Genomic DNA, 27,096 nt, shown 5'->3' with positions numbered 1-27,096 from the left:
TTTTTAACGTTCATCTGTCAAAATGTACTCTAGGAAAAATGGTCTGATGTAAATTTTATTTTATTGGAAATGAACTTTAGTAACTTTGTATGAATTTTTCATTGTAATTTGGTGCTAATTTAGTGACATTAAGATACAATACCTGCTTTTAAAGCATATAATTCAGGAGGGTACTGGATTCTTAGAAGTTCTTGGCAGATTAAATGGAAAAACAGGTCATCTTAGAATTGTATAGTTGTCAATTTTTAAAATGCTTCTTAAAAATGTGTAGTTGTCATTTTCTTCTATAAATTGTGCTGAGATATTTTCCTGTATACTTGAGTATTTCCTACACACTTGAGTATCCAAGTATCTTCTGATCCTTATTGTTTAAAATGTGCCTCTTTTACTTTGAAACTTTGTTACATTAGATAAAAAATCATAAAAATAATTTGATTTAATTTGGCTTGGATAATGTAGTTTTTTTTTTTTTTTTAAACAAACATCCTGGTGAAATGAGAGGACTGATATTTAAAGTAGTTAATCTAAGCGGGTGCGGTGGCTCACTCCTGTAATCTCAGCACTTTGGGAGGCTGAGGTGGGTGGATCACCTGAGGTCAAGAGCTTGAGACCAGCCTGGCCAACATGGTGAAACCTCATCTCTACTAAAAATACAAAAATTAGGCAGGTGGCTCACACCTGTAGTCCCAGCTACTCGGGAGGCTGAGGCAGGAGAGTTGCTTGAACCTGGGAGGTGGAAGTTGCAGTGAGCTGAGATCATACCACTGCACTCCAGCCTGGGCAACAGAGTGAGACTCGGTCTCAAAAAGAAAAAAAGAAAAAAAATAAAGTAGTTGATCTACATATTTCTGCACATGATCTACATATTTTTAATAATAGGAACTTTTTCTTCAGCTACAATTATTTTAACACTCATTACTCTTTAATTACTGTAATATTTTGGCAACAAGTGGTATTGTATTTCAAACCACATTTTTCCAAATAAACTTTTATTTATGGATTTGTCATGCAAGGAGAGCATAAACATGTGGTGTGAATTTTTGGGATAATGTCCTGATTAAATTTTTATTTGATAATGATGTGACGTAAGTACCAACCAACACAGCTGCCGTTGTTTATAGGTGCCTGGAACTTTGTTCACATGTGCACACAGACACAAGACAGCTGTTGATAATCGTTTGCAGTCACTGTTTTGGGGCACACGGTTGGTTCTTTCAACAGAATTTCTAAATAAGTAATCAGAATGAAACCAAAGGAAGTATTCTAGTGTAATTCTTAATAAACTTCAGACCAGATAGTATGAGCCATAATTTAACTATAGCAAACCCTACATAAGGATACTGCTTCTTACTGTTTGCCTTGCAATGCAGATTTTAAAATAATGTCTCTAAACTGAATATTGGCTAAGATTAACATTTTCATTTAGTTTCCTCAGAGAAACAGATTTGGCTATATTTTCTAAAATGCGTTTGGCTTTAAATTCACTCTCCTTTTAGAAAACATACATTAATACTATAAAATTTTCTCCCCATGGGGTAACTCAGGGATAAGACATTTCTAAGGGAGTTTAAAGATTGAGAATTTATTTATTTGATTTAGAGTTAACTGTTCTGATCACTTTAAAGTACATCATACTTCTCCCAAAAAATCAGGATGCAATTTCGTCCAATTCCAATAAGAAGTCCAGTATTTCTGGAAGTCTCTATAGACCGACAGTGATCTATGTAAAGCTTTATATTTTATAGTTTGCCACAATGACATTTTCTTGGGATATGTTGCGTCTTCACCTCTCAACCCCAGTCCTTGCCTTTACACTTTTAAACTTTTCATTGTTATGTTGGAAATATACTTGTGATGGCTAGGACTGGTAGCAGGATTAAGGGACTGGTATAAAAGACATTCCAATAAAGCATTCATCTATTGAATTTGGCCTGATTACTAAAGAAATTCATGTTTTGCAGTTCTGATAATAGAAATGGAGTTTCACAAGTAGTCAGATTCTCTTAATTTGAATTTAATTTCTTTTTTTTTTTTTTTTTTTTTTTTTTTGTTGAGACAGGGTCTTACTCTGTCACCCAGGCTGGAGTGCAGTGGCACGATCTCAGCTCACTGCAACCTCTGCCTCCCGGCCTCAAGCGATTCTCCTGCTTCAGCCTCCCGACTAAGCTGGGACCACAGGCAAGCACCACTATGCCCAGCTAATTTTTGTATTTTTAGTAGAGACTAGGTTTCACCATGTTGGCCAGGCTGGTCTCAAACTCCTGGCCTCAAGTGATCTGCCTGCCATGGGATTACAGGAGTGAGCCACCACACCCAGCTTGATTTTAATTTCTGTTAATTTGCTTTCCCTATGCTTTGGTAGATGTGTATCATGTTTTAAAATTGGACAGCAGAAGAGGGAAAAAGGAACTGACAAAGGCTTGTAAGTCTAAAATAGGGTAGTGAATATGTATATCATTGAGTTGATTATCTCAGACTTCTGTTTGCATTAATTCATGGTGAAAATCTGAACAACTCATCTGTATTTTTATTTTATTGAATCATTCTGTTTAGTTATTCACACATCCCCCAAAGGAAAGCATATTCACATTTTGTAGTTTAACTGGGAAAAGCAGTAACACAAACATTTTTTTCCCAAATAAGCTTTTACAAATTTACAACTTCCCACTCTGTTGTTTTTACTATTATAAACAACCTTGCGCTTGTTTGATGATCTCATTGGCATAAATCTGTAGAAGCAGTAGTGCTGGGTAAGGATATGTCTGTTTTCAGATTTTTTTTACACATATTATCAAATTACTTTCCAGAAAGATTTTATACATTTATATGTTTATCTTCATTATAAGGAACTGCAATGTCACCATTGTTGTCAACATTGAGTATTATCAGTGCATTTTTTGGTTAGTCTGAATAGGTGCAAAGTGATATTTTGAAACTTGTATTTCTTTAGTTACTAATGAAGTTGATTTTTTTTTCTATGTCTTGGTTTTTCAGTTTAGATTTTATTTTTATCAGACCTATATTTGGCTTAAAGATTCAGCAATCTGTAAGTCTTATTTTGAAAATAGCAGACTCCTGTATTTTTCACTGCCTGCTCCATAGAAGTAAGCACTCTCCACTGCCCTGGCTGATTCTTTTCCTGTGTGCCTCCATTGCGCTAGGTAACATGCCAGTATTGCTGCTTCATGCATCTTCCGTTTTTGGCATTTCTATTGGTTTCCTGCTTTGGAGAATGAGGGTTTGGTTTTCCACCCTGCAGCCGGCTCTGCTACACACATGCATGTCCCTTCAACTTTCAGGGATTTGACTTCCTTTACTCAGCTCCCTTGTTTTTAACCCTCCTTAGGAACCACCATTTGCTTTGAGGAGGGGATTTCAAGAATCCCTATAGTTGCTATTTTAGTGGGGTTTTAGGGGAAATGGAGGTAAAAGCATATGTTCCATCTGCCATCGGTAACTGGAAGTCCTTTTTCATGTCTTTAGTCATCATTTTTATAAAATAGTAATTAAGATTGTGGGCTGTGGAGTCAAGACTGTCTGGATTTGAAAACTGTCTTTGCTGTTTATTAGCTTTATGCCTGTGGACAAGTTGCGTAAAATCTCTAAGCCTCTTTTTTATCGCGGTGTAGGATTCATAATGATGCCTACCTTAGAGTGTCATGTGGTAAGGCAGGGTAAAGTGCTTATTAGCACAGTATTTGCTGCCTGGCAGTATCTTACTATCTGCCAGGCACTTAATAAGAATGCAGTATAGTTGTTACAGTTGTTACTGCTGTTGCTACTTTTAGGAATTTCTTGCTCATAACCTTTGACTAATTTTCTCTTAGAATGCTTTTTTTTTTTTTTGGTAAGAGAAGCCTTTTATATAGTCTGTTATTCATCTTTTAAAAAAACTTATGGTATATATTCATACTATTTCATGTTATGATCTCGACTTTTGTTGTCAGATTTATGTTTTTGAAAGTCTCCTAATGTTAATAAGGATGAAGGGTGTGTGTGTGTGTGTGTGTGTGTCTGTGTGTGTGTCCACACACATATGTATGATAAAACTGGAGTCCTAGAGACCGGTTAGGAGATTGTTATAGCAGTTGAGGCTGTTGATAAAGGGAACTAAAAGGCTAAACAAAGACATATTTGTATCATGTAAAATAAATATTGTATCTTGTGCTAGTTTATTTTGTGGAGATCCAAGTTCCTTTACTTTTTAAAAGCCGTTTTGAATGTTTGTCTCTTCTACCCAAGTGGGCTTCATCTGAAAACTTAGAGCTTTCAGTTTCAGTTTCTATTTAACATCAATTTCTGTGAAATTTTAGATCCAAAATTGATTCATGAAGGATAAGATTTATCATGTCCTAAGTTTATGCCTTAATGAACTTGCTTTTTTATTGAATATTACATGTATTGCTATTACAAAGTTGTAGTTACAAATACTTAACTCATCCTTTTATTTGATTTTGTTGATTTGTCATTTTAGGCAGTATTTATTTTTTGTTTTATTATGTCTTAGTTTCATAATTAATTAACTTTACGATTCTTTCAATAACAATTCATCTAAATTTGATGTCTTCTCCACAGATTCAGACCAGGATGTAGCACTCAAACTTGCCCAGGAGCGAGCTGAAATAGTTGCTAAATATGACAGAGTAAGTATCCATATTTAACACTTTGGGTGAGTTTTATTAGAAAAACCATATAAATAGAAATGGATTTGCTTTTTGGAGGGCTTAAATTCCAGAAGCAGTTTGTTTAACTTCATGGGGACATAGAGATCATCTTCTCTGACTTCATCTCCTGTCTTTCTTCATCCTTTTCTCCACTTCAGTCGGTTGCTGTTCCTCCAGCACACCAGGCTTGCTCCTGCCTCAGGGCCTTTGCACTGGCTGTTTCCTCTACCTGGGACACTTGTGTCCCAGATATTCTCATGCCTCATTGCCTCACATCTTTCAGATCTTTGCCCAGATGCTATCGTCTTACTGAGATCTTCTCTGACCTCCCACCTCCCTGTTTAATGCCCCTGATTCTACCCTCAGCACTCTGTACACCTGCCAAGACTCTACATTCTAGGCAGGAATTTCTTTTGTTTGATTTACTTTTGTATCCTAAATGCCTAGGACATTACCTGATTCACACTAGGCACTCAATAAATACTTGACTAAGTTAAGTATATGGAATTACATATCCGTTGCGTTCATAATTTACATCTGCTATTATAAATTTACCATGGATCGTAGATTTTGAATTTATATGTGTGTATAATTTCCATTAACGTTTTATCCTTATGTTGGTATGGAATCTGTTTTTTGATATTATAGAAAATCACAATTATTGACAGTTGACATACCTCTTTATACCTTACCTCCTGAGGTCTATAATGAGTCCTAGCAGTGATTTATAAATGTCATGTTTTGTATTTGTATCACTTGCTTGTAATTATGTATCTGTTCCTTCTGATTATTTGTGAGGATAACAGGAGATTAAATCATAGAAAGCCACCTGCACTGTGTCCTGCTTCCATGAGGCATACAGGTGATGCTCAGCTTAGCAGTTATGTTCCCAGAGTTCATTTTTGGAACATCAAACACAGTTTCCTTCATTGTGATGAGGTTTTATTGTAGTCCATGAAAAACTCAGTTAACTTATTTAATTGCTTCACTAATTTAAAACCAGTGTCACTCTCATTCATTCCTGCTTGTGTGCATTTTTTTCCCCACACAATTAACACAGGCCAGGCATCGTGCTGGGCCTTGGGGATTCATAGACAGGAGTGGCAGCAGCCCTTGCCTACAGGATGCTCCCAGTGTACTGAGAGGAGAACACACAAGCAGACAGATGGAGGTGTCCACAAGACAGTTGGGAGTTTGAGTGTAAAATTTGAGGGATTGATATAGATAGTTATATTTGGGGTTTCTTCACTGATCAGTGTTAGTTAATAGCCTAAGAGTAAATGATACCTAGATTAAGAAGAGCAGCGGGCTGTGGACCGAACTTTGGGCACACCATCAATGACGAGTTACCCATGAAAAAGCCATTAGAAGAGTTGATGGGGCATGAGGAGACCATGAGAGGACAACGTCACAGGAGTTGGGAAGAGGGAGCGAGCGACACTGACAAGTACGCTTCAGAGATCGTTAGATGAGGCCTGAAGAGCGTGCAGCAGGTCTGACTGCTGGAAGGTCATTTTTGACTTTGGCAAGAGTAGTTTCAGGCTGGCATAGCTGTGAAGTAAAGAAATAGACGAGGAGCTTCTCTGCCTGCTTCTCTAAGGAGTTTGCATAAAAAGGCAAAAAAGAAAAATCTCTTTCTCTGAGACGTGTTTGGTCTAGAACTGTAAGGTTCGGCAGTTTCTTCTGGAGTGGCTTTCTCATCCCCATCGCTCTTCTTTCCTCATTAGCTTCCCCAAGGAACCCTGGCCTGATCCTGGCTCAGCTCCGCGTCAGCTGCTGCTGACACACAGCATCTTCCAGAGTCATAACTAGGAAATAGTGTTTATCTTGCCAAAAATAGTTGGGTTTAAAGGGGAAAAAAAAATGTTAAGGCTCATAATGCCTCACTTCCAGCTCTTATTTTTAGTAATACATTAAAAATAGCTCTTATTTCTTCGTCCTTTTATTTTAAAAAATTATTCAGTTTTATAAACTCTGATTAACACCTTTTTTTGTGCCTTATTTTAGGGACGAGAAGGTGCAGAGATTGAACCTTGGGAAGATGCTGATTACCTTGTTTACAAAGTCACAGATAGATTTGGCTTTTTACAGTAAGTCACATAGATTGAAAGCTTGCTTTTTAGATTATAATGTTTCTGTGGTCACCTATTATATTGATTTTCTTTATTTTTAATATAATTGCTGTGAATAAGGAATAGTCTTACAATGTGCGTTTTGGTACTAAATTCCTGGGTTTCTTTTAACAACTCTGTGATTAAAATTTAACTGTTTAAGATATAATTTTTAATATTTTTTGCAATTTAGTAAGAACATTAAGTGCAGTAGGTGAGTTATATTAATAATTCAACAGAGTTAAATGCAAATGGATAATTTGTATTTTAAAAATAATTATAAAACATTTCATTCTGTACCAGTGCATTTTAAAAATAAATAGCAATTCGAACTTTAGTGTTATGCAGCCTGAAAATTAGCCTTGTAAAGAAATGCCATTCATCTTCCTTATAGTTATAAATGTATTCATAATATTGCTTCTCAAAATTAATTCCATTCATCCTGAATATGTTATATAAAGAGAGAGGTCTAGATCACATAAAGTAAAGCAGTTAAAATAATTTGGATCCTTAAAAACATCCTTCACATGATATGAATCTGTCTGTTCTGGTTCTGGTATTGTTTAATCAGTTTCCTACAGGCTAGAGACTTCTATTCATCTTTATACTTTAGTTCCATGCAATTTAAGGATTAACTAAATTTTCATTCAACTGTGCTCTTTTCCAATTTCGTTTATTATAAATAGGAAAAAAAGCCAGGACTTTTTATTTTATAACACATGATTAAATTTTGAAGGAAAAACATTCGTTTTTTGTATAGTTCACAGTAATGTACAGTCCTTTGACCTTATTTTCTCCTTTTCTTTTTTTCTGAGTCTAGAATTTATTTTGCTGTATTATGTTTTTCTGAGAGTAAAACCAACCAACCAACAGACAGAAACAGTTCCCAGAGTTGGAGAATATGTGCTCTTCTTGTGGCTTTGCTGTTCTCTGGTCATGTAGCCATTTTGTGCTTCATTTTTAAAACAGGAATTAGTTTACATACTTTTTTTATGTATCTTCAGGTGTATTTGAGGCTTTGAAAAAGTAAAATATAAGAATACTTTATAAAGTTCTGGACAAATATTAAGTGTTATTATACCTAATGACATTAGCTATCTGAAATGTTCTTCTGAGTAGTTATAATCAGAAGACTGTTTTGTTTTTGTAGAGACAGGTCTTGCCCTGTTTCTCAAACTCCTGGCCTTAAGCAATCCTCCCACCTCTATAATCAGAAGCCTTTGAACTTCACTAGAATAGCAGCAATATTTAACTATGATGGAAATACTGTTTTTAAATTAAACTTCCACCCCTACTTTTTTAAAAAATCAAACTTGGCTACGCACGTGACAAGAAATGATTGCATATTTGTGTGGGTTAGTGTGCAGATCTGGGGTATGAAGGACAATTTAACCATTAAGACTGTTAACACCAGTGGGTTCCAAACTTGCCTGCACATTAGAATCAGCTGGGAAACGGTTTAAATAGATTTCCTTGTCTTTCCTAGATTTTGATTCAAAAGATAGGAGGCACCTCAGCTGATTTTGACCTTCCCAAGTGTTTCTGGTGGGAATGAACCACTGTACCAGATTTTTTATTTTTATTTTTTAAATCATAAGATGGTCCAAATATGGTATAAAATACATAGGGAAACCTGTGCATTCCAAAATGGATCTATTAATTACCTAAATTTTCTTTTCTTATTGCTTAAAACAACATGAGCGGGGCCCTAGAAACAAGAGGTACTTTTTTTTAAACTGGCAAATGCTGTATTTGGCTTTTTAGCATTATGGATTCCAGTGTAAAATTTTAAGTGCACAAATACATTATTAACATTTAAACACACCCTTGTGATCACACGTACACAGTCCATTGATTTGGGGGAATTGAAAACATACCATCAAGTTAAAATGAATTTTAAGAAAAAACTACATTCACAAATCTGAAAGGTATACAAAACTGAAATTGTAAAATAATGAATATAGGTGCCAGCTAAATTTCATGAAATATGCCTGCAAATGTGGATCCAGTGATTTGTCCACACTTGTGATAGTTGGGTGGGAAGACATTCCCCAGTGAAAGCATCCAGTCTCTCTGACTCTTGTCTATTGAGAAGCATTTCTAGGTATAAAACCATGTTTGAACTATTACAGCCATCAAATAAGTGATTCTGACCCAGGAGCCTAGTCTGTATTTGGCAATCTGAATATTGCAATCAGTTCTTTTGTATTTGTTTTTTCACTGTCTGTGCTAAGGTCCATTTGGCTCTAGTGGGGAAAAAGTGCAAATATTTATTGTGCACTTACTGTGTGCTGAGCACTGTTCTGTGCTCTTTACATGGAATAACTCAGTTATTCCCCTGAAAAGCTCTTTGGGGTAGGTACTGTTTTTGTCTTCCTCTTTTTAGGCGATGAAACCGAAGCACAGAGGTCAAGTAACTTGCCGACGTTGTATTGACAGTGAGCGTCAGCTCTAGGGTGTGGACCTTGGCAGTCTTCCTGCAGAACTTGCATTCTGAACTGCTACAGTATGCTGCCTGTTGCTGCTTTCTTGTATTTTAAATAAGAGAAATACAGAACAAGTGCTTTGAAATGCCTAGAAAGAAAGTTAAAGGGGGAAAACGAGGACCTAAAGAGAAGGATACTGTTTGAAATGAACACTGCTATTGAGATACGTACTAAGATAGCTAAGCTCACCGCTTTTTAAAAAATAAAGTAGATTGGTACTCATTCTCATACTTTTTATCACACTAATTTTATTTACTCCATGATGTGGTCCTAAAACAGACAACACAGATGAACATAATGAAGCATAGAAATGGATATTAGGGTAATGTCAAGCCTTAATAAATTTCACCAAAATCAGTGATTTTTAGTACAATGAGTAGTTTAAGTAAAACATTTTCTCCAGACATTGTTACTAGTGGTTTTTATTGCTTGTCACCACAGACCGGAGTTTTATGCACTATTGAATAAAATCATTTGGTGTAAGCATGTAGATATTATTCCCTGTCACACCTTGATCAAAAGAGCATTTTTTTCTACTTAGTTCTTTGTAATTTTTGATTCATTCTGCAATGAAATTGGGTTTTAAGTGTCAATGTTAATACAATAAAATGGCAAAAATAACTTTGCAACCTTTGTTGCCTGAGTTTATATCTAATTACAGTTTTAGAAACTTAAATTACCTGTTATTATATGTGGAGTGACAGTAATTAACAAATATAGAACAACTTGGTTTTGGAATAGATTACACAATAAATATGAAAGCTGTTGCCAAACCAACTGAGCTCTGCCAGATGAGCAACCTCTTTGTTTAGTACTCAGCAGTGAGGCATTCTCCCCAGTGTGTGCCATGATGGAGTTAAAGCTGGAGAATAGAGAAACAGAGCTTGTTTAAGGAAGAAGTTGGAGAACTTTAACATTTTAATCAAAAATAGTCACTGCTAGTCTACTTAACAAAGAATGTTTGGTATTTGGATAATGATAGATAATGTATTTAGGTCACAAGTTATTAATAGAAGAATTAGAAGGAAGTCATACCAGAAATAAGATAAAATTAATACCAAGCTTCAGATTTTCAGCTACTTATCAAAATGTGTATATTTATAAAAGCAGACTCTCTGTAGTTTACTGTGACTGTATAAAATGACTGTATATGATATGCAGAATAAAGGTGGGTTTGTTTTTAAAGAGTATCATTGGCCGGGCGCGGTGGCTTACGCCTGTAATGCCAGCACTTTGGGAGGCCCAGGCGGGCGGATCACGAGATCAGGAGTTCAAGACCAGCCTGGCCAACATGGTGAAACCCCATCTCTACTAAAAATACAAAAAATTAGCCAGGCGTGGTGGCGCGCTCCTATAATCCCAGCTACTTGGCAGGCTGAGGCAGGAGAATCACTTGAACCCAGGAGATGGAGGTTACGGTGAGCGGAGATCGCGCCGTTGCACTCCAGCCTGGGTGACAGAGCAAGACTCTGTCTAAAAAAAAATTGAAAAAAAATATAAATAATATATATGTATATAATATAATAATATATGATATAATATATAATATATATTTTATATATAATAAAAATATTATATATATAATTTTGATTACAAAGGCTTGAGAACTCTTTCTACCAATCCTATAAATTCTGACTGGCTTAAATTTAAACTTAGATAAAATTTACTTTAAAAACAAAAATAAAATTTAGTCAATATAGTCAACTTATTAATTTTAACAAGTTAACTTTTAAGTTTCCAAATGAAAGTTCATCTTATAGTTAACATAAATACTCCACCTAGCTGTTGAGAGGTTATAGGCACATAAACTCCGATTAGTAATACTTTCAAAGTTTAAGAGTAGATGAACAATGTATCCAGTTAAGGTCTCTCTCTTTCCAGAGATGGCTGTCTTATGGTTTTCCCTTACTGTATTTCTGTGAGATATAGGTACTTGCTATCAGCTTGGTGTTTTCTTAAAGCAGCCTTTAGGTGCTCTTAAGTCCTTGTTCTCTAAAGCAGGGTTTGGCAAACATTTTCTCTAAAGAGCCAGATATGAAGGATCTTTGGCTTTGTAGGTCATACGGTCTTTGTCACAACTGCTTAACCCTGCTGTTGCAGCATGAAAACAACCAGAGACAATACATTCATGGCAGAGTGTGACAGCGTTCCATTAAAACTTTACAAAAATGCACAGTGGGCCAGATTTGGCCTATGCACCATAGTTTGCTGACCTAAAGGAATTCTCTGCATTCACCCAGATTGTGGTCCTTCTTTCTTCTCCTCCACTTGAAGGATATTTAGGAGGCAAGGTAAGGATGCATCCATGCCTGCAGGCATGTGTTCATCCTCCTGTTCATATCTTCATTCAGCACCATTTACTGAGCTCTTCCAGCATGCCAACTTACGTATTCTGGGCATTACAGGGAGCTCTTGGTAAGCAGCAGCAGTGTCATCCTCAGAAGGGTGTGAAATTTAAGCATATGCCAGCACAGAGACTTGAGGGGGAAAAGCTCTGTGGAGATTGGTATGCACACAGCAGATTCTCCATGAAAAGTTTTAGATATGGAGAAATCATGCCAGAACATCTGTATAGGAAAGCTGAACCACATATTTACTCTGTCATCCATCTATGAGGTCTGAAGACTTTTTTATTTGTAACCAGTTTCGTTTCTTCTTGAGAATCGTTTTCTCAACCTCCGTCCCTTTTCTTCATATACTCCTGCATGATCTGAGATCTTGTCTGTATGAAGTTGAACCCACTGAATTAGTGCTAAACGTCTCTCGACTGAGTGAAAATGTTAGTTGTATTATCTGTGAAATGAGAGATTTGGACTCTCTAAGATCTCTTTTGGCGGTTATTCTTTTTTGTTAGTTTTGTGGCTGTAGTAATTGTTCACCTAAGGACTCCTCAGAGTAGAAAAAGGGTGCCTTTGAAAATACCGTACTGGTGAATACCGCTCTATCGTGCTCTTCAAGATGATATATTATTTGATCTCAAGAGAAACTAAGGCAAGAATATAAACATAGTGTTGCCAAAACAGTACTACTGAGAAAGCTACTCAAAGTGCATAACTTTGTTTATGGATAGCATGTGGTTTTTATATTACTGACAGTTAATACAAGAATCTCAGAATATTTTATATTAGAGGTGATATCACAAATATACTGTGTCAGAAATGAACTTGATCTTTTAGTGTATATTTAAAAAATAATCTCTTGAAATTTTGACAGTGAAGCATTCTTATTTATGTATTTATTTTGAGATGGAATTTTGCTCTTCTTGCCCAGGGTGGAGTGCAATGGCGCGGTCTCAGCTCACTGCAACCTCCACCTCCCGGGTTCAAGCGATTCTCCTGTGTCAGCCTCCCAGGTTGCTGGGATTACAGGCACCTGCCACCATACCCGTTTAATTTTTGTGTTTTTAGCAGGGACAGGGTTTCACCATGTTGGGCAGTCTGGTTTTCAACTCCTGACCTCAGGTGATCCACCTGCCTCAGCCTCCCAAAGTGTTGGGATTACAGGCGTGAGCCACCGCACCCAGCCAAGCATTCTTTGTTGTACTGAATAAAGTTTTCTCTTTAAATTCACAAGTCTGTTGGAGGCAGTTTTTTCCTTATGCTATTTTTTTAAACAATCATTGATTATAGACCATAGTTTGAACCAAGAGTGGAGGTGGTGGTCTAAAGCAGAGGGTGGCAAGCTGGGGCCTGTGGAGCAGATCCAGCTCACCACCTATTTTTGTGAAAGTTTCGTGGGAACAGAGCCACACTTGATTTACGTAGTGTCTGTGGTTGCTTTTGTACTACAACATCAGAGCTATCGTTGTGAAAAAGATGGTATGGCCCAGAAAGCCTCAAATACTTACCGTTTAAATATTTATCTTGCGAGAAGAAGTTTGCTCACTCCTAGTCTGGAGCAGTGCTGTCCAGTGGACCTTTCTGCAGTGATGGAAATGTTCTATATCTGTACCGTTCAATATGGTGGCTTCTAGCTACGTGACATTCATGCACTTGAACTGTGCCTAGTGAGACTAACTCAGTGTTAAACTAAATTAAATTTTAATGTTAATTAGATGCTTTTTATTAATAAATGTGGCTTGTGGCTACTGGTGACAGTGCAGGGCTGGATTTTGAAGATAGGTGGCCCTGTGGTTCTAGAGTAGCTATCATTTCATATTGAATTCAGTGAATGGAAGCCTATGTAACTCTTGTGATGACAAATAAATATTTTATGTCATATGTATCTATAAGTATATAAGCTTTTAAAAGTTTGTTTTGATTGTAACAACTTCATATAATACTGTTTTTCCTCTGCAGTGAGGAGGAGCTCCCAGATCATAATGCGGCTGTGGAACGGGTAAGTCCTGCTCTTGATGTATTTACAGTTCCTGGTGAATTGCCTTTATTAGAAGAATAACATTGACCACCTTTGTGATTTTAAGTGCCATATTATATGGAAATGGTACAGTCATTGTTAGATTTTGGACCTCATTATGCCACTGTAAGATAATAATTAATGGTGAAATAATATTAGGAGATTTTAGGAGATTCTGATAGGTAGTTGACAGACTTCATTCTAGACTGGCAGGTCCTGAGCTAGGCGTGCTTCAGAACAGAGAGGCTTTGAGAGCACAGCTGCCCAGCTCCCACCTCAGTCTGTGAAATCAGCCTCTCTGGGTAGGTAATTTTTAAAGGCTTCACAAGTGATTCTCATGTACCCTGTGGCAAATAAAGCAGCATTCTAAGACCAGCAGTTCTTTGAAATGTGACTGTTCCAGGAGATTTTAGTAAATTTCTTACAACAACCAAAATCGTTTTCTGTGGGTCAGTATTTTAGTATTTTAAGTACTTAGAGAAGTGTTACATAGTAAACTTGTCAACATTTAAAAATCTTTCCTCGTTATACATAGCAAGGAACTGGCTCCACACCCAGGCATGCGTTTGAAGTAGTGACGGAATGTTTTAAGGTTGTCCGAAATCTCCCTTCTCCTCCCCACTGTTTCTGTACCAGAAAATGAACTGTAGAATGAAAGTGGGGGTATTGACTGGGATTATTATCAGTTCATGTATGTTTGATGAGGACAAGGGGCTGAATTTCAGGTAATGAAGGTGAAATTGGAATTGGAATTTGAAAAATATTTTAGAAAATCTTCCTGGGATCAAACTTTTCTGAAAATCAAAACTGTAGCAAAACCTTAAGATGTAGATGAAATTGCCATTTTATGTATATAGAGAACCCTATAGGCAGACGTGCAGTTGAATTCTCTTGTGACTGTCTGGTTCTCTCTCAGTATCATAACCTAGAGGTTTCAGCAAATGAATATCTTTGTTTTAATATCTACATAATTGAATAGCAACTATGTATCAAGCACTGGCCTAGTTCTGCATAGAATGCTAGGATTAAATAAGGCATAGTTTCTGCCTTGGAGAAGCTCGCATCCAGTGACTACAGGTAGGAGACGACTGGTGGCCTGGTGGGGCCATGGTATGTGTGAAATGCAGTGGTAGTGCAGGTGGAGGGGAAAGGCAGATTCTTTGTAGCTGAGGAAGGACTGAGAAGGAAATAGTGAGTAATAGTGAGAAGTTGGTAAATGCTGCCCCTGTGAAGTTTGTGGCAGTCCACCTTGAATGGGAATGTAAGGATTTGTTCCCACACTCTGACTATGATCTCTCTTTTGGGCTGAATTAATGTAATGGATTCTTTGTAAAACTAAATATATTGACATAAAGACTGGCAGAGATTGTCCCTTCAAGTGTTACAGTGTCTTTTATTTGAGAAATCAGAAAGAGTTGGAAGATATCTTTAACAAAAGATATCCACATTTGGCAAAATAAAAATCTGGCAGTCCAGTATTGACTTCTCTCTCCAACATTCCCCTCCCACTTTTGTAATTTCCTGATCCAGAAAGTTTGAAAGTCTTCAGACTGGTGATTTAAATGATTCAATAAATGGGGCGGTGAAGAAAAGAAGAAATATCAGATACAGGAGGATGCATGCTTGAGGAATATTGTTTTTCAAAATTTTTTATTAGTTTTTTAAGAGAGGTGCCTATACAGTAAATGACCTCTTAATGCAGTTAGGCTTATAATTAATTGATTGTTTTCTCCAGAAAGTTTAATTTAATGGGGAATCACTAAAAAATGATCTATGCGTACCTTAGTAATTTATTTTAAAATAAGATATAACTTTATATTCACTTGTCTTTTATTTGGGGGTGGGGACAGGATTCAGAGGCTGTTGATTGGGTTTCCCTAAGGCCTTTTGTACGGAAACTGCACTCATATTGCATGACTTGCCTTTTACAGTTTTGGTTTCTTTAAAGTGGAATGAGAACTTAGCCACATGCAAAACAGCCTAAGGCTGGAAGCCTCTTAGTTTATCAGGATTTCCCCCAAGTTCTTCAGGTTTGAGTTAAGTTCTTGTGTTCTGTGGTGACTGCCTAGTCCTAGTAGCCAAGTTTTACCATTTCCAGGAAATGAATTTTAAAAAGTTTACATTTTTAAAATGGAATAAAGTCTAGAAATGATAGGCTTGCTGGTCTGCAGTCTTTATAGAGCGTACACTTGAAGCATGCTCTTATTTCCATCGGGGAAGACTTGTACACTAGTGCATAGTTGGGTAATCACAGCTTTCCTTCCAGCTTTGCCAATGTATTATTTTACATAAGGCAGTTCTCTGTTTAAAATAGGGAGAGTAGTATACAGTCCTTCCTAAGAGGATTAGTATTGGTGTTTACTAAGTGCTTTGGTTTCCCCCAAACAGGCACTTAAGCACATAAACAAACATTATATTTACTCTCTATACAGAGAACTGTATTAATAATGGATTATATTGTTTCTTTGAGCTTATTGATGATTTTAATAAGGAAGAATAGGTATGTAAAACTATGAATTTTCATAGATTCAGCTATCCCTTCATGTAGTGCAATCTTTTGCGTGGTGTATAGGATATTGGAACCTATTTATATCAAAAAAATCTTAATTTAATGTAGTATGAAATCTTATTCAAGATACATGACTGATAGACTTTCCAATGTCAGGGTGTTCTGTAAAAAGACACGTTTCTTTTTGTACTTCTTGTCTTCTTCTGACCTCTGCTGGTGAGGTCTAGGCGTGCCTGACTCCCATCAACTTTGTCCTCACTCATGAGTCCTAACTGAAATGAAAAACAAACTGTTAAGAGAGGGAAAAACCAAACTGTTTTTCCTCCTCTCATACTTGACACAGCACAAAATACTTCCAGTTACCAAGATATGTGTCGGTTTTTCCCCAAGTGGACCCCAAATTTAACTCTACAATTTAACTCAATTCTGACACTAACCAGAGTAGGTGCAGACCTCACAGGTTAAGAGCTCACTTCCATAAGATTGCCTCTCACGTCAGAAGCCAGTTGAAAGTCTTAGGTTATCACCTGTGAAGGGCTATAAATTAGAGGTTCCCACAACCTCCAGGAGGGAACTGGGGGCAGAGATCATATAGTTCTCATTATATCACAATACGCAGTAATGTTCAAATAGAGCCATTAAAGCATCTGAAGACTTGAATCTGAGCGAATCCCAAGATTTCTTATTCTACAAGAGAAGGCTATGTAATATCCATCCATGCATTGTGTACGTGTCTAGCCTTTACTATCTGAATTATTAGCCATGTTAATAGTGGGAAGGGCCTTGGACCAGATAGAAGACAAAGCTATGTAGATGATTCAACAAATGATTATTGAATACTTACTATTCAGCTGGTCCTGTACAGGGTTGAAAACGTAGTCTCAGATCACTGGAGGTTGAGAGGTAACAAAGAAGATATTGGTTCCAGTTTTAATCCTTCCACCTTCTTTGCCCCAGTAGGAGAGGCCAGTTCTGACTTAGAGGCAACATCAACTTAAGACAATAGGGTATTATATCATAAACTTTAAACAGAAGTTTAGCCCTTCCCTGAAAACAGCTCATGGGAAGAAAAGTATACAGCAGTGTAGCATTTTCTTAGCTAGTAGAGGTAATGGAGAGAGAGCAGAGGGAGTAGAGGTGGAGATGATGGCCTTTGCATTATTTTCCTTGACTGTATGTTGCTCTGACATTCTGAGAGAAGTAGAATTTTCTTATGTCAGAGTCTTCTATACAATTATAAAAATTTCATTGGTGAGAAGCACATCCAGTGCCCAAAATTTAGTTTTGAACATCTTCTCCACTACAGGGAATCACAGGTTCTTGAACTGATGGCTGATTGCAGGTTGGGATAGGGAGAGTATAAGGTGGGCCAAAATCATTTTGTACCAGAACACTAAGAAATGGTAAAAGACAAATAGGGCATATCAAAAGGACAAATTTGAAGGGGAGACATTGCCACTCAGACGGGAAGTAGTCTAACCCACCTCCTAGGGGACAGTTTGAGGTTCAAAAAGAGTAATGATGATAATGGATTATAATCATGGAATCAAATAATTCTTTAGATTATAGTGATATTGAAAGGGGAGGAGCTAGAAAAGAAAAACTTTTTAAAGTCCAAAGTTAATAATGTCATTTAATAATATAGAAGGAATGATAGAAAAAAAAACCCAAACACCATTTTACCACCATCACAGTCATAATTGATTCAGGTAGGGATCATCAGTGGATGATGAGACCATTGGGTAGAGTTGTTAAGGAACATGATATGCGCCCTGTCTCAAAGTATATCACGTGGATTATTCATTAGTTACAAAAGGGAATTTCTCTATTAATGGAAAAATTGGGCAAATACTAACCTTTACTGAATGATGAAACTGTAGCATCATCGCTAGAAGTGGTACAGCTTGGCATCGTGTGCATCTGATGTGATGCTGGGAAAGACAACATAATGGGGTGATAATCCTGCTGAAATCCAGAGGAGCCAATCACACAAAGCCAGATAGTGTGGCCTTGACTTTTCAAAACATCAGTGTCATCAGAGACAAAGGCCAAGGCACTTTGGGGACCTGCCAGCAAAGGCAATGCAGAATGCATGATTGGATTCCGAGTTGCCCACACCACAGAAAAAACCAGCTATAAAGAACAGTCTTGGGGCAAGTGGGGAATTTGGTGTATAGGCTGCTTATGAGGTAGTAACCAGTTTTAAATTTCTTGGATATAATGGTACTGTAATCATGTAGGATAATGTGTTTTCATTCTTAGGCGATATGTACTTGAAATATTTAGGGATGAACTATTCATGTCGTGATTGTCTAATGATCAGTTCCCCCTAAAAACCTAAATAGTATAAATGAAATCTAGCAAAAGGTTAATAATCTGTGGGTCTCATGAAGCATTTATAAGTATGTGACACACAATTCTCTCAACTTTTCTGTAGGTTTGAAATATTTCAAAATACAAATTGAGAGAACTAAGATGTTTGTGTATGAAGCCAACAGAATTATTTAATATCAGTTTCATATAGGCTGTTAACATCAGCAGCTCTGCCTTTTGGCAACACTTTGAAAAGTGTTACCCGCGTGATGGAATAATTCCATTTCTACCATTCTGCCACATACGGGATATTAACTTCTGGTTACTTCTGTATTACAGTGATCACATTGCTATCAGAAATAACATTCTGGTTTCAGTCTATCTGTTCATATTCATTCTACTTCCCACCCCTCCACCTTGAGACCACAGAATGTTATTAATTCCTTCATAGGGTTCAGTTGTTTTTTCTTATGTAAATTCTGTTTAATTTTTAAATGTTTAACTTTTCTTATATAACAACCACTGTTTTAGGTGATAAAAACATGAACATATCCAGTCTCTGTAGTCAAGGAGTTCATACTTTGATAATACAATTTGGGCATTTAGGCCAACTAGAACACAGGTGTTAGGTGCTGTAACAATGATCAAAATAATTCTCGTTTTATAGATGAGACAATTAAGGTACAGAAAGATTAGGTAGTTTGCCCCAAATGAAACAGTATGGGACAGAACTCAGATTTGAACCCAGGTCATCTGGGTCTTGAATCCATGCCATGGAATGCTAAGGGAACAGTTGGTTTTGCTTGGAACATGGAGCGATCTGGGAAAGGTTCCAGGTGTTGGACATTTGACCTAGGTCTTGAGAGGATGCATAGGATTTTACCAAATGATGGTGAGAAAACATGACAGGCAGACAAATAGGAAACATTTGTCATAAAGGCTGAAAATGCATTGTGTATGGGAATGACAAATAGTTCATGGTGGCCAGATCACAGAAGTAGCAGGAGGTAGAGCTGGAAGGTGAATTGGGGCCACATTCTGAAAGGCTGCTCATGTGTGCTGTGCTAAGAAATTTGAACTTTACTTCTAGAAAATGGGTAGCCATTGAAGGATTATAAACTGGGACGTGTGTGAAGGGTTGTGGTAGCAGTGTGGAGGCTGGAGTGAAGACAAGGATCCCAGCAGGGAGCTTCTGTTTTCATCTAGGAACTCTGATTACCTGAACTGGGGAAGAGGACAGGATGGAAGCAGGAGACAGAACATGGACCCAGCAGAGTGTGGTTTGGGGCTGGGAAGTGAGAGAGGAGGAGGACTTAGTGGGTAGTGATGCTGTTAGTTCATGTCAGGGACAGAAGGGTACTAGCAGCATGTTTGGGAAAATAGTTTCAGATATGTCGACTTTAAAGTCTCTGTTGAACTTTAAGTGGAGTTTCTAATACACTATTGTATTCCAGTTTTGTCTTATTGTGGTTGAGTCTATGGCAAGATGACATTCTCTAGCTTATTTTTTGGGGGCACTTAAGTTCACATTTGTCACATATGAATATGTTTTCAGTTACTTCTTCAAAACAGTTGCTAGAATAGTTAGCTTCAGCATCTTTGGTGAGAAAGTATATTTCATCTATGAATTATAGATTCATGATTGGGGGAAAGAGACTTTCATGTGCATTCAAGTTTGGTATTGTTGAATGGACAGCATTATGGAGTTAGCACTTAAACTTGATTGAATACTGATACATAATTTTCGGATCCTATAGCTTCCCAAGGGGTGTGTGTGTGTGTGTGTGTGTGTGTGTGTATATAATATATATTATTTTATTTTATTTTTTGCTGTAGGGAAAAGCATACTTAATGATCCTTAATTTTTTTTGTATGTGTATGTGTGTGTTTTGTTCTCGCAGTGTGGGAATGTATAGCATTTAAAATAATCTGTATATATGATAAGCATTAGAATTCAAAAGTGTGCTTTTAAAAAAATGACTGCTTCCTAAAGTGATTCATTGATAATTCATGGTCATAAAAATGAAAGATAGCAAGAGACCTGCTAGATCTCAGCAGGGTTGTTCCTGGCAAAGTGTATGTTATTATACTCTTGGGTTGGCTTGAATTATTTGGTGTTTTCCTGTTGGTGGAAAAAAGGATTATGCTTTGAAGAAGTCAGGGGAGAAAGTGCAGAAGAACAAAAAATACCAAATGGCAATTTAGATCAATCTTAATTTTTCACAGCTTGGCCTTCCCTAAAGTCACATTTAGCAGAAACATTAATTAGATTTCAGTGCCCCACTGGGTTTTAAAATTAAACATATTTCTGGAACCATCTGCAACAGTTTATCACTAATAATATAATGAGGAAAATATACTTAGCCTTTTGAAAAATACGAATTATAAAAGAATATCTTTTGCTCATGAGTGCTCATCTTTTATTGTGAGAAACGCATCAAAAATTTTAAAAAGAGTTAGGTAATTGAGAGTTTTAAGAATATGCCTAAAATTGAAATTCTATAAAAATATTCTCATTGGTGAGATAACTTTTCCTAAATTCAGGATTTTCTTTGGAATTTTATGTACTTTTAGGTCTAAAAATAGTGGTGGTGAGGCATATATGCCATCTGCCAGTATAATGTCTGCCTGTTTGAGGCTGGATTGCAGACAATCAGTAAGGAGCTGCTGCTTCCATCCAGGAATGATGATTGCCTGAACTAGGGCAGAGGACAGGATGGGAGCCAGAGATGTGGTGGCTCAGAGTGTACGTCCTGGAGCCAGGCTTGCCTGGCTTTGAATCCGTCTTCTACCACTTATGAGAGGGGTGACTTGGGACAAGTCCCTTAAGCCCTTTGTGCCTGTTTCCTCATTGTAAAATGGTGACAATCATACCTACCTCGTGGGGTTGCAGTGAGCATGCATCCTTGAGTATAAAATGTATCCTCAGAATGATTTTCTTTTCTGCGTAGACTTGTATTTCCATTGCTTTTTATTCATATACTTACTACACTCATGGGCCCAGGTACTTAGGAAAAAATATTCCTTCTCCTGGAAACCAAACAAGTGAAGAGCGAGCATTTTCCGTCTCACTTTCCCCATTCCACAGCCTTGCCCCTGAATTTCACTTGAGTGGGCACGCAAGAGACTTCTCCCAACTTTGGCAGCCTGGTGTCCTGATGCTTTTTTGTAAACCCTTTGGAGCTGCTGTCGGCCCCTGCTGTCTCAGAAATACATGCATTCTCAAGGCTGCCTGGAACATTCTTTCCCACATTGCATTTGATTAAAAAAAAACAAACCCTAATAATCTCTCTGTTCCTCATTTTGGGATCATTTTCTCTGGCATGCCTAGGTGGATTTGACTGCCCCTTCTGCCGTGGCCCTTCCTGCCTGTGCCAGTGCCTGCCACAACGCAGTGTGTTCCTTGTCCATTGTCCTTAGCACCTGGTCACATTTCTTTAGGGCAGCAACTAGTACTTAGTTTTATTTTTTTTAATAGTTTTCCTCTAGCATAAGGCTACTTACACATTAATCTTTCCATTAAATAAACAGCCACTTTTCCTTTAAAAAACTCTCGCTAAAAACAACAATATACTAGAATTCAGTAAAATAAGAAAGAAGAGAATTAAATTTCGAGGTAGTGTTTTTGTTGCTTTGTAAAATATTTCAAAATATTTTTTAAAATTTTCTTTAAATTTGCAGAATACACAATATTTTGGTTACTTTTAAAGTCTTGGAAAATTTAAATAATATCTTTATCTTTTTACCTAGAGAGAGCATTTCCTATTAATCTTAACTTTAGCTATGGACTAGTATTGATACAGTTCTGATATTATCCAACTTTTTACAAGTTAGGATATCTGCTAATATAGCATAACTTTTTTAGTTCCTTTTTTAGAAGCATTTTCTTTGAAGTTTTTTATAACTCATAAGTAAAGAAACGAACAACAATAACAATGAATTTCAATTTTATTTTAGCAAAAGCACCTGGAAATTGAAAGAACTACCAAATGGCTGAAAATGCTGAAAGGATGGGAAAAATACAAGCACACTGAAAAGGTAATTTAAAATCATGTTATTTCCATATGAAACTATATAAACTCAATGTGGATTTTCATAGTAGAAGTTCTTCTTTAATTATAAGAGTGTTACATTCATATTTGGTTTTGAAATTTTGGTTTAATTTAGCAGTATGCCTCGAATTAGGAGTTTTTATATTGTAAGTAACGTAATACCCGATTCGGATTGGTTTCAACATTTAAGTCTGTATTGAATGGTTCAGAGGTGGGATGGGTTTCAGGAGTGATTTAATTCAGCTGCTTAATGAAGTTGCCTGTGCCATAGTTTCTTCCATCTCTTCTCTGCCTTCTGCACTGTCAGCCCCATCTTGAGGTTGGCTTCCCTTTGAGGTCAGAATCACTGGAGCAGTTCCGGGCTTTGTATCCACAGATCATACTGCTCAGAAAGAGAGAGGGCTGGCCTCTGAAAGCATTCCCTCAAGCAGGAGCAATCTCCTTTTTCAAAAGCTTCTAGCAAACCTCCCCTTTAATGTTTTTGCCTTGCGTTGAGTTTGTGCTAAGTTAGTTAGAGAAAAATACATACATATATTAATATCACCATGCGTCTCATCAGAAAAGTCTTTAAACAGTGAGAAGATGTCAAGCTCCTGGTGGTAGAAGTTTTCCAAAGCTGTAAGTTTTATTTGAAAGGTCAAATATCATCAGTGGCAATAAATACTGTGTCAGTTATCTTCCTTCAAGTGACAGGCTCATTTAAGATATTTTTGAGAAAATGTCTGCCAGATACCCAGTGCTTGAGTGGCAGTTGCTTATTCTTTCAAGTAATAACAGTGGTTTGTGAAAATGTTCATGATTCAAAGAATTTCATCCTAAGCGCTTTTTCTTGACACAGTCATTGCACTTGGTTGTGCAGCACAGAGCTCCGTATGCACTTCCCGTCTCGTCACTGCTCGTTATGTTAATAAGACCTCTGTCAAGGGTTGATATTTAATCAAGTTAACACTTTTTACTGCTTCATCGAGGGCATTCTTAAGTTAAACTGACTTTTTAAAACACAGAGTGAGGAATCACTGATTCCACAGTACAGCACTACTGCTGCCTTGATTAGTGCCAAGAGCCGGTAGTTTTACCACCATAGCTTTTCTATCATGAGTGCAAAAGTTTCACCATAGCTTTTTTATGATCGGTGCAAAAGTCAGCACTGTAAAAAGAAATAGTTTTATTATGAAAATCATTTTGGTTTCATGGGCCATATTTTGAGAACCACTGACGTCTAAGCCTCAGTTTCCTCATCTGCAGAATGGAGATAATAGTGTCCCATTTCAAAGGGATGAAGATTTCATGATTTAATGCATGTAAAGCACTTAGCATTGTACCTTACATAGAACAAGCATTCAGTAAATGTTAACTACCCCTATTAATTTCTTGAAGGAAGGCTGAACAATAAAAACATTTTAAAGGAAAAAAAGAAATCTTAGTCCTACTAGCAAAACACAACTGAGTTAACTGTTGGGATTTTTGTCCATTCCTCACACTTTTTTCAGTGTAATCCTTTCTTTTCCCTTTTTGTATAGATACAGATTATCTTATGTCAACATTTGCTGATGAGAATTCCAGGGAGCATGAGTTTCTTGGGTTCTACTAGTTCCACAGAAGCAGTAGTATAGCCTGATGGTGAAGAGGCAGATTCTAGAGGCAGACTATCATGGGTCAAACCCCAGCTCTGCCACTTCCTAGCCATATGACCTTGGGAAAGGCATTTAACTTTTTTCTGCTGTACTACCTACCCCATTAGGCTTGTTGTGAGGATTAAATAAGTTAGTTGATGTAAAGCATAGAATAGTGCCAGGCGTTTAGTATGCAGTCAGTATGTGTTGCTTATTATTAAATGAGGAAAGGGCTCTCTGGTTAAATAAAGTTGGGAAAACCTGAACTAAAAAAAATTAAGCAAGATTTCTTTCTTTACTGTAGGATTATTTAGTCTTTAATATGAGGTATGAATTTTTAAGAGGGATCTTAAATCACATGAAACTTACTTAACCATGGGAATCTTTTTGACATGGGTATCTTACAGAGCTAATGAGCCTTTTCTTTTTGAGCATACTAAATATCCTTAGGCTCTTATATTACTTTGTTTTCATCAGGGGTGAGTTCATTTGGGGTCGTTGATTTTATTAACTGTCTGTTTTAGCATTAGGTTTAGAACTCAGGATGTTTTTAAGAGGACACAGTTCAAAGTAGAATATTAGTTACAACATCTGTTCTCTTGTTTAATATTATGCAGTCTCAGATTGGCCTACATTTGACAAGTACTTTACATCTTTGTGGAAAGATTGCTCAAGTGGTAATTACAGGGTAGATTTCAATGCATTGCACCTATCCTTTAATCTCACATTCATTCTAATAAAATATTTGTAGAATTATATGGCTTTATGTTATTCTGTGGTCTACATATGCCTATGAAAGTATGTAAGCCTCTCTAAAAACGAGCAATTCTACTGGGCTATTATTCTGACAGCAACTCTGGCTAATGCAGTTCCCATTAAGTGAGATTTTAGCAGTGCCATGTCTTTGAAGTATAATTTTGAAGCACTCTCCGATAACTATAATGCTAGAATCATTTGATGATATATATGGCCCAATTTGGTGTGAAACAGAATGAACCTTCTAAAAGAATTACTGCTTTCAATTCACACCTAGTTTTAAATTGCATTCAAGTAAAAAAAACTAGCATTTTTTTTTTCTTGTCTTTCAAGGAGAAGTATGTTTTCTCTCCACAGATTCCTTACTTATATAGTAGTAATACAGAGAAATTCTAAAAATATTTAAAATAAAAATATAGCCCTGGTAGGGAATATTTGGATTTTTAGAACCCAAGCTTTAATGAAAAAAAAAAAAACAAATTCTGTTAAGGTTGTTTGTGTTGCCTCTGTTCTCACAGTGACTGCCTCCCTATGTACAGTAGTATTGTAAATTTTTTTGTTTTTTTGAGAGACACGGTCTCTGTTGCCCAGGCTGGGGTGCAGTTGCGCAATTATAGTTCTCTGCAGCCTGCAACTCCTGGGCTTAAGTGATTGTCCTGCCTCAGCTTCCCAAGTAGCTGGGACTGTAGGCAAGCACCACCATGCCTGCTAATTAAAAAAAAAAAATTTTTTTTTCTAGAGATAGGGTCTTGCTATGTTGCCCAGGCTGGTCTCGAATTCCTGGTGTCAAATGATTCTCCTGGCTCAGCCTCCAAAAGCATTGGGATTACAGGCATGAGCCACTGTGCCCAGCCTGTATTTTAAAAATATAGTCTATGAAGTGATCTCTGTTAAGTGGAGACCATTATGATTTAACTGGTCATGATATACTTGTGTCTAAGCTATGTCACAGCAAAGTGCCTTCTACAAATACACATATTTTTTTGTTGGTCAAATAATTGAATGGACCTTTCAGACCATATTAACCATTTTTTTTTAAACTTAACTGACTGGAAAATGGAGGCATATTGCCTAGAAATAAATTTCTTAAGGTCACACAGCTTGTTAGCAACAAGCAAAAGAATGTCCAGACTTAGAGCTCATTTAACTGTACCATCTTTTATGCCAGCTTTCCCTTTTGGTGTCTGTCAGGGAAGTAGAATGTAGTTATAAAACACAGTAGGGCCTTGTGGATGGTTTAAAACTTTTTTAGATGCAGATTTGGGAGACCTGTTGCTGTTTGAAGGCAGAAACAAAGGAGCCAGTGGAGCAGGGATGATTAGAGAAAATGGAGAGGCAGTGAAAGGCATAAGCAGCTCGAGTGAGCCTCTGTTTCATGGCGCACACTCGCACAAAACTCAGCCAGACTTCCTGGGCTGAAAAGTTTACTCACTGGCAGTCATAATGATGTGGACTGCACACTTGTCACTGTTTTAATCACCAAGGTTTAGAAAAAGGTACTGAAAACATTAGTCATTTGTTGGAATTTTTTTTTTTAAGTCCATAGATTTTTAAATGTTTCTGTGGGACTACTGTAGACTTTTTAAAGATTTTATGTATCATATCTATGAAACAAATTTGTAGAAGAATCTTAAAGGTGATACTTTTCAAATTGGAATACTGAAATGTTACAATTCAATATGTAGAAGTTCTTTATCATGGTTGTTAAGAGTATGGATTCTGAAGTCAGACTCAGACTGAATTTGAGTTCTTATAACACAGTTTCTTTTGAGCTAGTTACCTAACCTTTCTATGTCCTAATTTTTTCATTTGTGAAATGGATATGTTAATAATAGTACTTACCTTTTTAGGGATGCAGTAATATTACAATGAATGAATTAATTTAGAAACACATAGCGTAGTGTCAGCTCATAATAAATAATCAGAAAGTGTTCTTTAGCAATTGTTATTATTACTGTTGGACTCATCATTATCCACATCCCTGCTCCCACCCCCACTTTTCCCTTCCTGGCACATTCCTATTCAGTATTGAGTTTATTGTCATTTTCTCTAAAGGAAATCCTTTCCATCTCTCACACAGGATTAGTTCCTCCTTTCTTCTGTTATCTCTAAGATAAGCTCAGGATGACAGTCCCTGTGTTGGACCCATAAGAAGTGACCATCACAGCAGATGCATGGCGCTCACCCCAGCAACTTTGTCCCTAACCCTTTTCTAGTTCTCTCTTAGAATTGTATG

At 36.9% G+C, this 27,096-nt stretch overlaps 1 protein-coding gene across 3 annotated transcripts in view; it reads left to right on the top strand.

The window, feature by feature from the left end:
* USP6NL (USP6 N-terminal like) overlaps window positions 1-27,096 on the top strand; it is a 152,702-nt gene that overhangs the window by 79,355 nt on the left and 46,251 nt on the right. For all 3 annotated transcript variants that reach the window (XM_009457939.5, XM_054660705.2, XM_521413.9), the window contains 4 exons: window positions 4,576-4,643; window positions 6,672-6,754; window positions 13,560-13,599; window positions 22,397-22,477. In XM_009457939.5, coding sequence (XP_009456214.4) covers window positions 4,576-4,643; window positions 6,672-6,754; window positions 13,560-13,599; window positions 22,397-22,477 — 272 coding nt within the window. The remainder of the gene's footprint in view (window positions 1-4,575; window positions 4,644-6,671; window positions 6,755-13,559; window positions 13,600-22,396; window positions 22,478-27,096) is intronic.

The sequence above is a fragment of the Pan troglodytes genome, chromosome 8 (assembly GCF_028858775.2).
Source record: "Pan troglodytes isolate AG18354 chromosome 8, NHGRI_mPanTro3-v2.0_pri, whole genome shotgun sequence".
Lineage (NCBI taxonomy): Eukaryota > Metazoa > Chordata > Mammalia > Primates > Hominidae > Pan > Pan troglodytes.
Note: the sequence above shows the minus strand (reverse complement) of the source record. Positions and strands in the feature narration are given on the sequence as shown.